The following is a 15,681-nucleotide window of genomic DNA, read 5'->3' as shown; positions in this document are numbered from 1 at the left end:
CCTCTAGTTCAGAGCTACTGTATTGAGATAATTTGTAGTAAGAAAACTTGGACATCTGCAGAATAAAACTGATCTTTCAGCAATTTCTCACCTCTCCCCCTTCTCTTTTTCCATTTCCCATTTTGGTTCACTTCTTCTCACCTGTACATCAACTCCCTCTGGTGCTCTTCCTTCCCTTTCTGCCATGGTCCATTTTTCTCTCCCATCAGATTCCTTGTGCATCAGTCCTTTACCTATCACCTCCCAGCTTCTCACTTCATCAGCCCTCCCCCTCGCACGGCCTCACTTATCATTTGCCAACATGAACTCCTTCCCCTCCCTCCACCTTCTTATTCTGGTTTCTCCCCACCTTCCTTTCCAGTCCTGATGAAGGGTCTTGGTCCAAAATGTCAATTGTTTATTCCTCTCCATAAGTGCTGCCAGGCCTGCTCAGTTCCTCCAGCATTCTGCTTATTGTACAGAATAAAAGCAGCTAGTTAATGCCAACAGAACTGGAAACATACAAATTCGCTCAATACTTATTAGGAGATAATAGGAAAACAACAAATCAGAAGGTAGACAGGTGACACAAGAGACTGGAGATGCGGAAAATTTAGAGCAACACAAATGAGAAAGCATCTGTGGAAAACAAAAGAAAAGCATCCCTGGAGAAAAATGAACTGTTAATATTTTGGATTGAGACCAGTCGCCAACACTGGAAAGAAAGAGGGGGAAATAGCCAAGATAAAATGGCAGGACTTTTTTCTGTATCAGCAGAAGATCTGCACATTGACCTCATTTTGTACCAGTGTAGATTTTGGCAGAATGGTCTCCTAAATGTCTCCTAATAGTACTAATAGAATTGATGTCCCAGAACGTCCCCTCAATTGATATTGGAAGCCATATGTTACACAATAATTTCAAACGGTGTTAAATAGGACAGATGCAGAATTGTTTTCAGTGACCAGGGGGTGTTAGGAGTCCCTGGCTGCACACAATCTTCAAAGAAGAGCATGGACATTCATGATGAGAGTAGGAGACATTGAGGACAGTGAAGGTTCAGTCATTGATTGCATACAAAATGACAATCCAAAGACTTCAGGACATTAAGGGACTCGAGGGTTATGGGATTAGTTCAGTAAAAATGCACTGAGGCAGAAGAATGAGTTATGACCTCATTGAATAATGTTTGTAATAGTGTTTGAAGTCATCATGCAGAGTTGGAGATTAACTTCTGTTATAAACACTTCTATTACAGAAAAGCTTAGGAGTTTTCAAATCCAATTAAAATCTGACAGCTCTAGGTATTGCCCAGTTGAGACACTTGAAAGGATAATCTGCATCACTTCAACCAAGATACATGGAACAGGATTTGTTACCAGGATATATATTTTTTTAAATATTCATGTATTTTGTTAAATTATAATAAATTTGGTTTGGGATAATGAAGCTGCTGCTTTTTCTTAGAGCCTCTTTAGAGAAGGAAACATACCAAGCTTCCCTAATGTGGGTCTACAAAAGACAGTAGTCCTGCAGTATAGACCTAGGTCCTCACAACACGCTGGAGGAACTCAGCAGGTCAGGCAGCATCCGTGGAAATGATCAGTCAACGTTTCGGGCCGGAACCCTTCGTCAGGACTGAAGAGGGAAGGGGCAGAGGCCCTGTGAAGAAGGTAGGGGGAGGGCGGGAAGGAGAAGGCTGGTAGGTTCCAAGCCAAAAACCAGTAAGGGGAAAGATAAAGGGGTGGGGGAGGGGAGGCAGGGAGGTGATAGGCAGGAAAGATGAAGAAGGAATAGGGGAAAACACGGTGGGTAGTAGAAGGAGGCGGATCCCCATTCGGATATGTCCATACATGGCCTCCTCTACTGCCATGATGAGGCTAAACTCAGGTTGGAGGAGCAACACCTCATATACCATCTAGGTAGTCTCCAGCCCCTTGGTATGAACATAGAATTCTCCAACTTCCGGTAATTCTCTCCCTTCCTCTATCCCTATTTCACTCTGCCCCCTCCCCCAGCTGCCTATCACCTCCCTCATGGTTCCGCCTCCTTCTACTACCCATCGTGTTTTCCCCTATTCCTTCTTCACCTTTCCTGCCTATCACCTCCCTGCTTCCCCTCCCCCACCCTTTTATCTTTCCCCTTACTGGTTTTTCACCTGGAACCTACCAGCCTTCTCCTTCCCACCCTCCCCCCACCTTCTTTATAGGTCCTCTGCCTCTTCCCCCTACAGTCCTGACGAAGGGTTCCAGCCCAAAACGTTGACTGATCATTTCCACGGATGCTGCTCATCCTGTTGAGTTCCTCCAGCGTGTTGTGAGTGTTGCTTTGACCCCAGCATCTGCAGAATATTTTGTATTTAGACCTAGATCCTCCTAAGCATATTTCAAAGACTTCTCAACTGTCCGCAGAACACTTTGGGAGAATTTGTGGAAGGTATTATGGTAATGCACATCCTTCTTCAGCAAGTGGTATCAAACTTACAATGCAATTTGCAGCTGTTTACAAATTAACAACAGACTATTACCTGAACGAGACAAAGACGAACCATGGGATCTCAGATGATGACCATCTACAAAAAAGTCAAATTACATTTCTGCAACTACAGAAGGGGCCACCTGCTGTCTGCCCTTGGGAAGGTCTTCTGAAATGATCTCTCCAAAACACCTTTCAGCTACTGAAGAGATGCCTCCCCTATCACGGCATGGATTCTATCCATCTAGGTGGCACAATTAATGTAATCTTCTGTGTAATAATACTTTAAAAAGCACTACATTTTGTGCAATGTCCACTATAAACATGAATTTTTGACTGTAAAAGTCCTTGATATCAATCCAGAGACTTGGGAGTGTTTTTCTCAAATTTAGCTACCTCAAATTTACCCCAAAGACTCCTTGAAAATTAATACCTCTCCGTATTTCTTGGAAATTCAACACCATGATGAAGGCAAAATTATTAAATTACCTCAAGTTCCTGTTTGAAAAGCAAATGAAAGACTAACAGCATCAAAATACTTCTCATACTATCTATGCATCAGCACCTCCAGCTTCAGCTGTGGCACATTTGGTGAACCCCTGCTAAACTCATAAAACTGAAGTCAGTCATCCTCACACGATGGCCTTAGATTATAAAACCAAAATGAAAACAGAAAATGCCAGAAACACTCAGCAAGAACATCTGTGGAAGGAAAAACCTGAACTATTTCACCTTCCACAGATGCCGCTTCATCTGTTAAATGTTTCCAGCAACTTCTAATTCTATGTCTCTTCGTTTAGAAAATGTTTCACCTTTTGAAAGCCATCACAACTGATGCTTTATTATTTTTGCCACCGACAGTCCTCTACAGAAATTTACTGACAGGAAGCATTTTTTAGCAACCTATTGGCGTTAACCTTCGGTGCAGTTGACTCAGCTTACAGGAAAAAATTGTTTTGTTGAAGATTGGCACACCCTTTGCGGGTTTATAGATTTTATCTGACTTGCATAATATTAAAAATGTGCAAAGGGGGGGAGGGGGAATAATTAGTACTCGCGGAGGTCAGCCACACCCTCACCTTACAGGTGCAAACCTGCTGCCGGTTACAACGTTGACACCACACCTCAAAGTCCTACCACTCCATGGTATGACGCGCGTAGCCGGCTCGTCACAGCCCTGCCCCCGCCCCTGCCGCGAGCTGCTTTTGACGTTGAAGGGGATGCGCAGTTGAGTGCTGCGCAGGTCGCTCGAGCCCGAGCTTGTGTTTGCAGCTGTCGGTTTGCGCGGCGCTGGGAACTGCGCCGGTGACGGGATTACGGGAATTTCACATCCGAGGCCGTCCACTTGCCTGCGCCGTCTTGCTGCTCCTCAGATCCCTCGCGTGGTTAGGTCCGGAGAGGATTAAACCGAGCGATCGCAGGCTTTGGTTAAGGTGAGCGGGCGAAGAGCCGTGCTCGGAAGCCAGGTGAGGCGAAGTGCCAGTTCTCGCCCGTTTCTGCTCACATCACCTCCCCCCCCCAACTCCCCCTCTCCGCTCGCTCCGACGGTGCTTGTTGCTTCGGGGTGATCGCGGCCGTCTTCGCCCTTCACCCTTCACCGAGGGCTGCGCGAGAGTGAGGCACTCGCCATCCGGGCCTTCGGTGAGCCCTGCGCCGCCAGCAACGGAACGCCCGGGAGGGCAGGCACGGTCGCCACGGTAACCGGCTCGGTTGCGAGCAGGAGGAGGCGGGACGCGTACACCTAGGTTTGGTTCGCTCTGGCCCCGCCCCTTCCCTTCCCCTTCCCCTTCCCAGGGGGCTGCGGCGACTTGGGTGAGCCACAGTGGCAAGGTGGCTCTTTCTATCGGGTTTTACTTGACGTTCGTGTACTAATGCATTCCCTCCATCCGATCGCTGGTCCAGGAAAACTCAATTCCATCTCCCTCTTCTTAAAGGCAATACTCGAAGCAATACCATTTTCATCCGGTAAATAGTCAGCGATCTACTACAGATGCTGTCTTACTTGCTGAGTGTATCCAGTATATTTTGCTTTTATTTCAGATTTCCAGTATTTACATTCTTTTGCGTTCCAACTTCGCCAACTGGTCCCATGCGTTTGACCTCAGCCTTGTCATTGCAATCTATACTCACTTCTGTAGCATTGCTGACTTTCGCTTTTCCTTGGCTCATTTTCTGCTGGAATCATCATTTGCCATTGTTTTTTCTGGTCTTGACTATTCCGTCACATTCCAAACCTGCCTCCCTCAATATATTCTGTGAAGTACAGTGGTCATACACAGCTGTCCTTTGTGACAGTGATTCCTGATCACTCGTCTTTCCTCTGCACAATGATCCACATTGCCTGCCGGTTAACCAATGTGTAAGTTTACATTCTCTAATAAATTTTTGCTGCCCTTTTTTGCCTTTCTGCAAACTTCAGCACAGTACCTCTTCAAAATATCTGCACTCCAATTTTTATCTCTTGACAATTCCCAGTTTTATTGCTTTTCTATTGGTTGTACTTTCCTTTGCCAAGGTCATAAACTCCGAAATTTCCTTGCTTGACCATGGGAGGCAGTGATTAAGGAAGAAATCTTTTCTATTTTTACAATGCATTTTAAACCTGTGACTTTGCTGACTTGAATTTTGAAGTTACCATGCAGCATCTTGTGGTTCCTCCATTGACCATATCTCAGTTGCTTACAATGTATGTGCTGTTTCCTTTTACATAAAATTAGTTCACATTTAAAGAGAAAATTGCATTTTTCAGTCACTTATGGCTTTTGATTAGGTCAGTATGGCATTGATTCTGCAATGTAATTGGTTATTAATTTTCCTGGAGCATTGGTTACAGTAATTCAAACATTGCATCAGCCTTATTGTAAATGTCATCTTTTTTTAAGGCTACAGAATTTAATTATGTCGCAATGCAAAATCTGGGTAGTTGGCGCTACTTTGCGCATCTGTCATTTTGTATCCTCATATAACCCCTCAACAACCTTCTTCAACTTTTTTTAAATAATCACTGGGTTCTTGTGCATTTTGTTTTTTGTTTGCCATAAAGCAACTGCTGATTTTTTTTTATTTAAACAAACCCCCTTTTTTTGTTGAGTTGTTACAGATTTTTGATGACGCCCTTTAACCAGTAAGTAGGTATAGTGGTTCAGCCCTGCTGTAAGAAGCCAATCTCTGACACAGTGTCAAGAAAACAGCCTATCCCTCAATGTCGCAAAAACAAAGGAGCCAGTTGTGGATTACAGGAGGAATGGAGACAGGCTAACCCCTAATGACATCAATGGATCTGGGGTTGTGAGGGTAAACAGCTTCAAGTTCCTTGGCATTCATATCACCAACAACCTCACATGGTCTGTGCATACCAGCTGTGTGGTGAAAATGGCACAAGAGCGCCTATTTCATCTCAGACCGTTGAGGAAGTTTGGTATGGGCCCCCAAATCCTAAGAACTTTCTACAGGGGCACAATTGAGAGCATCCTCACTGGCTGCATCACTGCCTGGTATGGGAACTGTATCTCCCTTAATTACAGGCTCTGCAGAGAGTGGTGTGGACAGCCCACCGCATCTGTACTTGTGAACTTCCCGTGATTCAAGACATTTACAAGGACAGGTGTGTAAAAAGGGCCTGTAGGATCATTGGGGAGCTGAGTGACCCCAACTACAATCTTTTCCAGCTGCTGCCATCTGGGAAATAGTACTGCAGCATAAAAGCCAGTACCAACAGGCTCTGAGACAGCTTCTTCCACTAGGCCATCAGACTGATTAACTCACGCTGATGTTACATTGGCTGTTCTATTTATTATAAGGTTACGATGATTGCACACTTAGAGAAGTAACATAATGATTTTTACTCCTCGTATGAGAAGGATATAAGAAAAGTCAATTGAATTCAATTCAATCAATTCAATTTATACAGTTGCAACATTCAATGTTGCTGTACAATTACAATAGACTGAAGAAAATGACATGAAAGTGAAAATGAATAACAAAGAACATGGCTCTCAATATATTACTACAGTATCTGTAATATGAAGCCGTGAATGGATTTTCAGCTAAATACTAAAAAAGATGGGGAGAGATTTGTAGTTTAATCAGGAAGCAATGGAATTGACTTATTCATCCTTCAGATATGGCTGTTGTCTCTTTTATTTTGAATGAAAATTTGAAACTTTGATTACCTAAGCAGTTTTACAAATGTACTAATTACTTTAATTTGAAAAACGATCACTTTGTTTGGAGGGTTGGAGGTTCTAGTATATTTTTTTGGTTGTAGTTTTATGTTCAAACAAGAGATGGTAATCTACAAGCTGCTCTACATTCTGATATACCTAGATTTGTGCATATGTCTGTAATTGTACACTTCTGCTGTTGTATGTAAAGTACTTATTTTTCCTCTCATTGGTTTCCCATTAAGTTGCAGTATTATCCATTTCCCACCAGTACTTTCCATGTAATTTCAATGCTCTCACTGCTTATAGCAAGGTTACCATATTGAATCCAATTACGTTTTTGGAAAAATATTTTGGCATTTTGGTTAGAATATTTTGAGCTATAATACTGCTTAAAATATCTGCCTGTATGGTATGAGGCACAGGTCTTCCCCAGAGTTCCGATCCTGAGAATTTTCCATTTCCCAAATGATTTGTATGTCAGAAATGCAACCATAAACTGAGTTCCCATGTGACAAATGTTCCCACCTGGAGAGTTGGATTGTCCCATAGGAATAGTTAGAATACATGGGTTGCAGTTTGTGTAAAATCTTTCATGTGGAGCTTTTTTAGAACTCTTCTGAAAGACATCTCATGATGTGAATATTCAGTAAATCTCTGCCTAGCATTTCATTAGAATAGAGTCAAGAGACAATTTGAATCTTTGACAATTATAATATTTATCTGACAGTAAAGCTTTTTGTATTGTACACTTTTCATCTTGGTTTATAGTTACTTGAGAATTGTACTCTGTTTTGAAACAGAAATATGGTTTAGTAATGTTATTTCATACAAACATTTTTTTATCCAACCTTTTTTTAGTTGTCTATTGTGTATACTTAAAGAAGTAATTCAGTTTGATTTGTTGCATATTTGCTAATAACTGACACATGCTTCTGTATAGTTTAAAAACAATTGTTTTGTTACTTGTAGTATGTAAATTGCAGAACAATTTAGTAGATGTCTAAGTGAGAAAAGTTATAGTTAAAATATTTTCTATTTTGTAGGGATTAGGTTATTTTTTGAATAATGTAAAATGTTTTCTAAGGATGTTTTATGTAGATAGAACTGATGTCTAGAATTGATGATGATGAGCAGTATTTTCCCTGATTTTGGGAAACTATTGCTTGCAAGTTAGTGTAATTATGGCAGTTTGTGCAAATGTTGAAAATGAATGGAAATAAAACATGAAGAGCTAGGGTCCAAGTTACTTGGGGAAAAGCATGATAGAACCTCAACATGCCATGCCAATAAGCTATGCACATCTCTGAAATTAACATCAAAATACTGTTTGCTTTATTCCACATAGAAACATGTAACAATGAGAAAATAATTAATGATTGCAAATCATTTCCAGGTCTATTGGCAATTGAACAGGGGTATTTAATAATATTTGATTAAGGATACCGATTTTTAAAAGCCACCCTCACAGAGCTGCCTTTAAAGCAATTTCAGGACTTTAAACTTTTGGTTGGCTATATGAAATAACCTGTGTTCTAACCTTACTCTGGTGTCACTCCCCAACTTTTCCTATGCTGCTTCCTACACCCGTGCAGAGCTTGTCAATTTCATCAACTTTACCTTCAACTTCCGCCCTGCCCTCAAGTTTACCGGGTCCATTTCCGACACCTCCCTCCCCTTTCTCAGCACAAAATACTCTGCAGATGCTGGGGTCAAAGCAACACTCACAACACCGCTGGAGGAACCCAACAGGTCGGGCAGCATCCGTGGAAACGATCAGTCAATGTTTTGGGCCGGAACCCTTCGTCAGGACTGAAGAGGGAAGGGGCAGAGGCCCTATAAAGAAGGTGGGGGGAGGGTGGGAAGGAGAAGGCTGGTAGGTGTACCTCCACAAGAGTTCCTCCAGTGTGTTGTGAGTGTTGCTCCCTCCCCTTTCTGGATCTCTCATTCTTTATCTCTGGAGACAGCTTATCTACTGATGTCTATTATAAACCCACTGACTCTCATGACTACCTGGAATATATCTCTTCCCACTCTGTTACTTGTAAAAATGCTAACCCCTTCTCTCAATTTCTCGGTCTCTGCTGCATCTGCTCTCAGGATGAGGCTTTTCAATCCAGAACAAAGGAGTTGTTCTCCTTCAAAGAAAGGGGCTTCCCTTTCTCTGCCATCAACACTGCCCTCAACCCATCCTTCCACCACACCACCAAGGATAGGGTTCCTCTTGTTCTTACCTACCACCCCACCAGCCTCCATGTCCAGCACATAATTCTCCGTAACATCTGTCATCTTCAATAGGATCCCACCACCAAGCATATCTTTCCCTCTTCCCTTCCCCCACTTTCTGCTTTCCACAAGGATCACTCCCTATGCTATTCGTTATTGATCTCCCTCCTGACACTTATCCTTGCAAGTGGAACAAGTGCTACACCTGCTCCAACACCACCTCCCGCACCCCCTCAGTACCATTCAGGGCCCTAAACAGTCCTTCCAGGTGAGGTGACACTTTATCTGTCAGTTTGTTGGAGTCATCTACTGTATCCAGTGCTCTCAGTGTGAGACCCAGTGTAGATTGGGAGACCACTTCGCCGAGCACCTATGCTCCATCCACCAGAAAAAGTGGAATCTCAATGTGTAATTCCACTTCCCAGATTGTCAGTATTTTGTTTTCATAGGCTGGTTGTTTAAAATCTGCTTGGAGACAAATATTTAAATTATTTATGATTATAAACTTAAAATAGAGTTTTAGAGTTTGGGTGTTTGTTTGTCACACCACTGTTCTTTATGGAAGTTCTGGTGATACTCTGTGACTACTTCAACTTTTGAAAATGCTCCGAGAGGTAAATCTCCATTTTTGGATAAATTCCTAAAGGTTATTGAAAAAACATTCATGATTGGCTTGGTATTTAACCACTCACTAATTCTAAACCTGGAACTTATAAGGATCCATGCTTCTTTGAAAATTATGATTAAAGATTGAGTTACAGATTTTTATAGTACATATTTTTTAGTTTTTCTACTAAATAACTCCTTCAGTGGAAGAATTAATCAATTTGAGATTACCGCAACAACCACAGAGTAATGAAATTCAGAGTAATAACAGATGACGACATTTACAGAAAAACAAACCTAAAGGAAATGTGGTTCTATTTCCATGTCACTTGTGCAAGGTTGCCTGATGCAAGTTATTTTCTCAAACTATATTCACTAGGGAATTTTTACCTCCTTTTTTGTTATTTCTGTTGCATCTGAACACTACTCATTGTAAGTGAAAAGGCAGATTACTTCTTAAATTGTGACTCCAGAAAATTGAAACATCGTTAGTGGTATCAAAGTATTTGCTAAAAACTGATGTAATTAGATACAAGTGTCATTTTATCAAGACTAGTGACATCTCAACAATTCATCGAGTTAAATCCATCACTTTTGATGTTTGTGACAATTTTTTTATTTGTAAGTTGTTAAAAATTTGGAATCCATTTGGGGTCAGTAACAAATAATGTTCTGTCATTTGATTTTGACATTTAGGTTAACACTTAACTGCATTGTTGATTTAAGAAAGTATTGCATGGATTTGTGGGGAAAATCATGCAATTAATCTCTGGCAGTTACAATTTACTACCAGAAATGAATTAAGTTACATCCAAGGACTAATCCTGGTGACTGGTAGATGTGATACATAGAAACATAGAAAATAGGTGCAGGAGTAGGCCATTCGGCCCTTCGAGCCTGCACCGCCATTTATTATGATCATGGCTGATCATCCAACTCAGAACCCCGCCCCAGCTTTCCCTCCATACCCCCTGATCCCCGTAGCCACAAGGGCCATATCTAACTCCCTCTTAAATATAGCCAATGTACTGGCCTCAACTGCTTCCTGTGGCAGAGAATTCCACAGATTCACCACTCTCTGAGTGAAGAAGTTTTTCCTAATCTCGGTCCTAAAAGGCTTCCCCTTTATCCTCAAACTGTGACCCCTTGTTCTGGACTTCCCCAACATCGGGAACAATCTTCCTGCATCTAGCCTGTCCAATCCCTTTAGGATTTTATACGTTTCAATCAGATCCCCCCTCAAACTTCTAAATTCCAGCGAGTACAAGCCCAGTTCATCCAGTCTTTCCTCATATGAAAGTCCTGTCATCCCAGGAATCAATCTGGTGAACCTTCTTTGTACTCCCTCTATGGCAAGGATGTCTTTCCTCAGATTAGGGGACCAAAACTGCACACAATACTCCAGGTGTGGTCTCACCAAGGCCTTGTACAACTGCAGTAGTACCTCCCTGCTCCTGTACTCAAATCCTCTCGCTATAAATGCCAGCATACCATTTGCCTTTTTCACTGCCTGCTGTACCTGCATGCCCACTTTCAATGACTGGTGTATAATGACACCCAGGTCTTGTTGCACCTCCCCTTTTCCTAATCGGCCACCATTCAGATTATAATCTGTTTTCCTATTTTTGCTACCAAAGTGGATAACTTCACATTTATCCACATTAAATTGCATCTGCCATGAATTTGCCCACTCACCCAACCTATCCAAGTCACCCTGCATCCTCTTAGCATCCTCTTAGCATCCTCCTCACAGCTAACACTGCCACCCAGCTTCGTGTCATCTGCAAACTTGGAGATGCTGCATTTAATTCCCTCATCCAAGTCATTAATATATATTGTAAACAACTGGGATCCCAGCACTGAGCCTTGCAGTACCCCACTAGTCACTGCCTGCCATTCTGAAAAGGTCCCGTTTATTCCCACTCTTTGCTTCCTGTCTGCTAACCAATTCTCCATCCACATCAATACCTTACCCCCAATACCATGTGCTTTAAGTTTGCACACTAATCTCCTGTGTGGGACCTTGTCAAAAGCCTTTTGAAAATCCAAATATACCACATCCACTGGTTCTCCCCATCCACTCTACTAGTTACATCCTCAAAAAATTCAATGGGATTCATCAGACATGATTTTCCCTTCACAAATCCATGCTGACTTTGTCCGATGATTTCACCGCTTTCCAAATGTGCTGTTATCACATCTTTGATAACTGACTCCAGCAGTTTGCCCACCACCAACGTTAGGCTAACCGGTCTATAATTCCCCGGTTTCTCTCTCCCTCCTTTTTTAAAAAGTGGGGTTACATTAGCCACCCTCCAATCCTCAGGAACTAGTCCAGAATCTGACGAGTTTTGAAAAATTATCACTAATGCATCCACTATTTCTTGGGCTACTTCCTTAAGCACTCTAGGATGCAGACCATCTGGCCCTGGGGATTTATCTGCCTTCAATCCCTTCAATTTACCTAACACCACTTCCCTCCTATCAAGTATTTCCCTCAGTTCCTCCATCTCACTGGACCCTCTGTCCCCTACTATTTCTGGAAGATTATTTATGTCCTCCTTAGTGAAGACAGAACCAAAGTAATTATTCAATTGGTCTGCCATGTCCTTGCTCCCCATAATCAATTCACCTGTTTCTGTCTGTAGGGGGCCTACATTTGTCTTTACCAGTCTTTTCCTTTTTACATACCTATAAAAGCTTTTACAGTCAGTTTTTATGTTCCCTGCCAGTTTTCTTTCATAATCTTTTTTCCCCTTCCTAATTAAGCCCTTTGTCCTCCTCTGCTGAACTCTGAATTTCTCCCAGTCCTCAGGTGAGCCACTTTCTCTGGCTAATTTGTATGCTGCTTCTTTGGAATTGATACTATCCCTAATTTCTCTTGTCAGCCACGGGTGCACTACCTTCCTTGATTTATTCTTTTGCCAAACTGGGATGAACAATTGTTGTAGTTCATCCATGCAACCTTTAAATGCTTGCCATTGCATATCCACCGTCAATCCTTTAAGTGTCATTTGCCAGTCTATCTTAGCTAATTCACGTCTCATACCTTCAAAGTTACCCCTCTTTAAGTTCAGAACCTTTGTTTAGAACCTTAGTAACCTTCAGAACCTTAGTAGCATTTGAAAGAGTGGCATTTCAAGGGAAGAGATCCAGAAAGTGGAACTGAGGAACAGGAGTGGCTGCAAAGGAGTTACAAGAAAAACTTAAACCATTTTGGCAGAGGATAGGATTAAAAGAGAGCAGAGATACGTGAGATGAAGGAGAGACTTTTAAGTTAGAACAAATTTCCTGACTAGTTCCATTGGTGCTTGGGATGGGCTTGATTTACAATTAGTTGGACATATATTTAGGTGTCTTGAAATGTCGCTTAACAAGAAATTTTACATGAAAGGTATATTAATTGAGTGTAATGGATTGATGTTGTTACAAAATACTCAAGTTTTCTTCCTGTATTTGATCACAATTTATAATTATTCCAATCTATGTGTAGTGTTTAGCACAATGCTTTACTGTACCAGCGACCCAGATTAAATTCCTACCACTGTCTATGGGTTTCCTCTGGGTACTACAGTTTCCTCCCACAGTCCAAAGACGTAACAGTTGGTAGGCTAAGTGCTCATTTTGAATTGTCCAGTAATTGGGCTAGGGTTAAACCAGGCAGCGTGGCTTGAAGGACTAGAAGGGCCTATTCCACACTGTATCTCAATAGGTAAGTACATTTGATGGGAGAAGTGATCAGGGTTAGAAAACCCCCTTTCCTTAAATTCCATGGCTTTTGACATGTTTGCTGAGGCCAGCTTGCAACTGCTGACTGCCATGGGTGGTTGTGGTGCTTGACTGCATAGGCAGATTGGTTGTTCAGGACCTATGTTCTTTCTGCTTTTTAGGCTAGGCTTCTGTGTGCATCTAATAATGGAATAGCATTGATAACCTCAAGAGCAAGTGGTTTTCTCCATGTTCAGCTGTTGCATGAACTGAGAGCATACAAACTCAGCATAAACAGTAGTATTTGCATGTTTATCCTATTCCTTAGGCTATGTCTTCTTAACCACCTGTCCCCACCCTATGGTGAATATGCAGGTCCCACATTAGCCCCTTCAGCCACCTTGGAACTCACAGAACTGAAATTATAACAAGTCACTCTTGATTCTAAGGGACAATCCAAGAAGATAACCATTTCTAAATTAGCGTTTTCAACATTAATTCATGAACATTGGAATAATTCTGGAGTGTGGTCAGAAGCAGCTGTGAAGCCTTTCAAGCGCAAATTCTTCTGTAACAGTAGTAGCCTTTCCCTTTACCAATTATGCTCCAATTTAAACAATATTGTTTAATTATGAGTAGGGTCAATAATCTGAAATGTTACTTGTGAGATGAGAAACAAATATAGCCTGACTTCCTGAATATCACCAACATTTTCTGTTTTATTTCAGTAATGCCTGGTGATTTGTACTTTTTTGCATCTTGAATTTTGTGTCAGATAAGCCTTCTTCCTGTTATTAATGCATTTGTTGGATTTGCCACTTACTTAGTTTGTCTCAGTTTTGCAAAATTTTACCTTGCCATTCTAATACAGAAGGAATATGTAGTATTACTTACTGCATGCCATTTTTTTTTTGAGACTTAATTTGTACAGTTAATAATTTGGGTTAGAGTAAAATTTTGATCTTTCAAAAAGACATTATCTTATTGTCTGCAACCTTAAATTGAAAAATACTTTAAACTTTATTTTCTTTACATTTGTACATATGTTATGAACAAAATGCATTTTTAGCTGGAATTGCAATAGAGGTATTCACAGTGCTGTTGTTCCCTTTTAATTTTATAACTATGAATTGACATTTGTATTGCAGAGATTGATAACATTGTGTTTAGAGCATTTATACAGTGCTGAAACAGTCTTTACACATAGATGAATTAACTTAATGTTTTCCTCTTATATTACAGGGTTCACCATAACAAACAGCAAGAAAAAATATGGGTCCTTTGGACATTTTGAAATAATTGCAAATTGACACATTTTACCTGCTACTGGATATAAGCTCTTATGTTCTACTTCCAGTTTTGAAAACACAATGGCAGGTTTTAAACGTGGATATGATGGAAAAATTGCTGGTCTATATGATTTAGACAAAACATTGGGCAGGGGTCATTTTGCTGTTGTGAAATTAGCACGACATGTTTTCACTGGAGAAAAAGTAGCAGTGAAAGTCATCGATAAAACAAAACTTGACTCTGTTGCTACAGGGCATTTGTTCCAGGAAGTCCGATGCATGAAGCTTGTGCAGCATCCCAACATTGTTCGTTTATATGAAGTAATTGACACCCAAACAAAACTTTATCTTATTCTGGAATTGGGAGATGGAGGTGACATGTTTGATTACATCATGAAACATGAAGATGGTCTCAGTGAAGATCAAGCAAAAAAATACTTTGCACAGATAGTACATGCGATATCCTATTGCCATAAACTGCATGTTGTTCACAGAGATTTGAAGCCAGAAAATGTGGTTTTCTTCGAACATCAAGGAATTGTAAAACTTACAGATTTTGGGTTTAGTAACAAGTTTCAGCCTGGAAAGAAGTTAACAACAAGCTGTGGGTCACTTGCATATTCAGCACCAGAAATTCTGCTTGGAGATGAATATGATGCACCTGCAGTAGGTAGGTTCACTCTAAATGTGGGCTTTTAAAGTAAGTTGTTAATTTTGATTTTAAAAGTACTTTAACTGTCAGAAACTGCTTAGGCTTGGTTTGGTGGTGCATTTTGTTATTGAAAAGAACTGGGTGAGGAGGGGTAGAAAGAAAAAAATAATCAACTGTTCCATGAAATCTTTTTATTTATCAGATGTGATACAACACCTGTTCTTCCAGCCTTTTACTACCTATAATAAGAAATGGGTAACAATTTAGTACTGGAGAATTGCAGGAAAGACTGTGGACTGTGAGGACAATCAGCCACCCTCCTATACTCCCACACAATGCTACAACTTAGAAATTACTGCAAGCAAGACCTTGTCCATCTCCTCCTTTGAACATTTTAAAATATAATGTGATTAATTAGATGAGAGTGTTTAAAAGTGAAAAGTTGTTCAGGAGTGATGATCCAAAGATATTTGTCTATCCGTATGTCATTAAAATATCATAGATTGGTATGAAAAATAATCAAAATAGTTAGAAGAATGCTGGCTGTTTTTGTATCTGGAGAACTGGAATAAGTGATAGAAAC

The 15,681-nt window shown here is 40.9% G+C and overlaps 1 protein-coding gene across 2 annotated transcripts in view; it reads left to right on the top strand.

Moving 5' to 3' along the window:
* Window positions 1–3,685: 3,685 nt before the first annotated feature.
* Window positions 3,686–15,681, top strand: part of snrka (SNF related kinase a) — a 47,294-nt gene continuing 35,298 nt past the window's right edge. Inside the window, exons 1-2 of one of the 2 annotated variants that reach the window (XM_072260965.1) lie at window positions 3,686–3,887; window positions 14,400–15,116. In XM_072260965.1, coding sequence (XP_072117066.1) covers window positions 14,528–15,116 — 589 coding nt within the window. In that variant the 5' untranslated portion in view covers window positions 3,686–3,887; window positions 14,400–14,527. Of the gene's footprint in view, window positions 3,921–14,399; window positions 15,117–15,681 lie in introns of both variants that reach the window. The other variant, XM_072260956.1, reaches the window with a different exon arrangement.

The sequence above is a fragment of the Mobula birostris genome, chromosome 1 (genome assembly GCF_030028105.1).
Source record: "Mobula birostris isolate sMobBir1 chromosome 1, sMobBir1.hap1, whole genome shotgun sequence".
Lineage (NCBI taxonomy): Eukaryota > Metazoa > Chordata > Chondrichthyes > Myliobatiformes > Myliobatidae > Mobula > Mobula birostris.
Note: the sequence above shows the minus strand (reverse complement) of the source record. Positions and strands in the feature narration are given on the sequence as shown.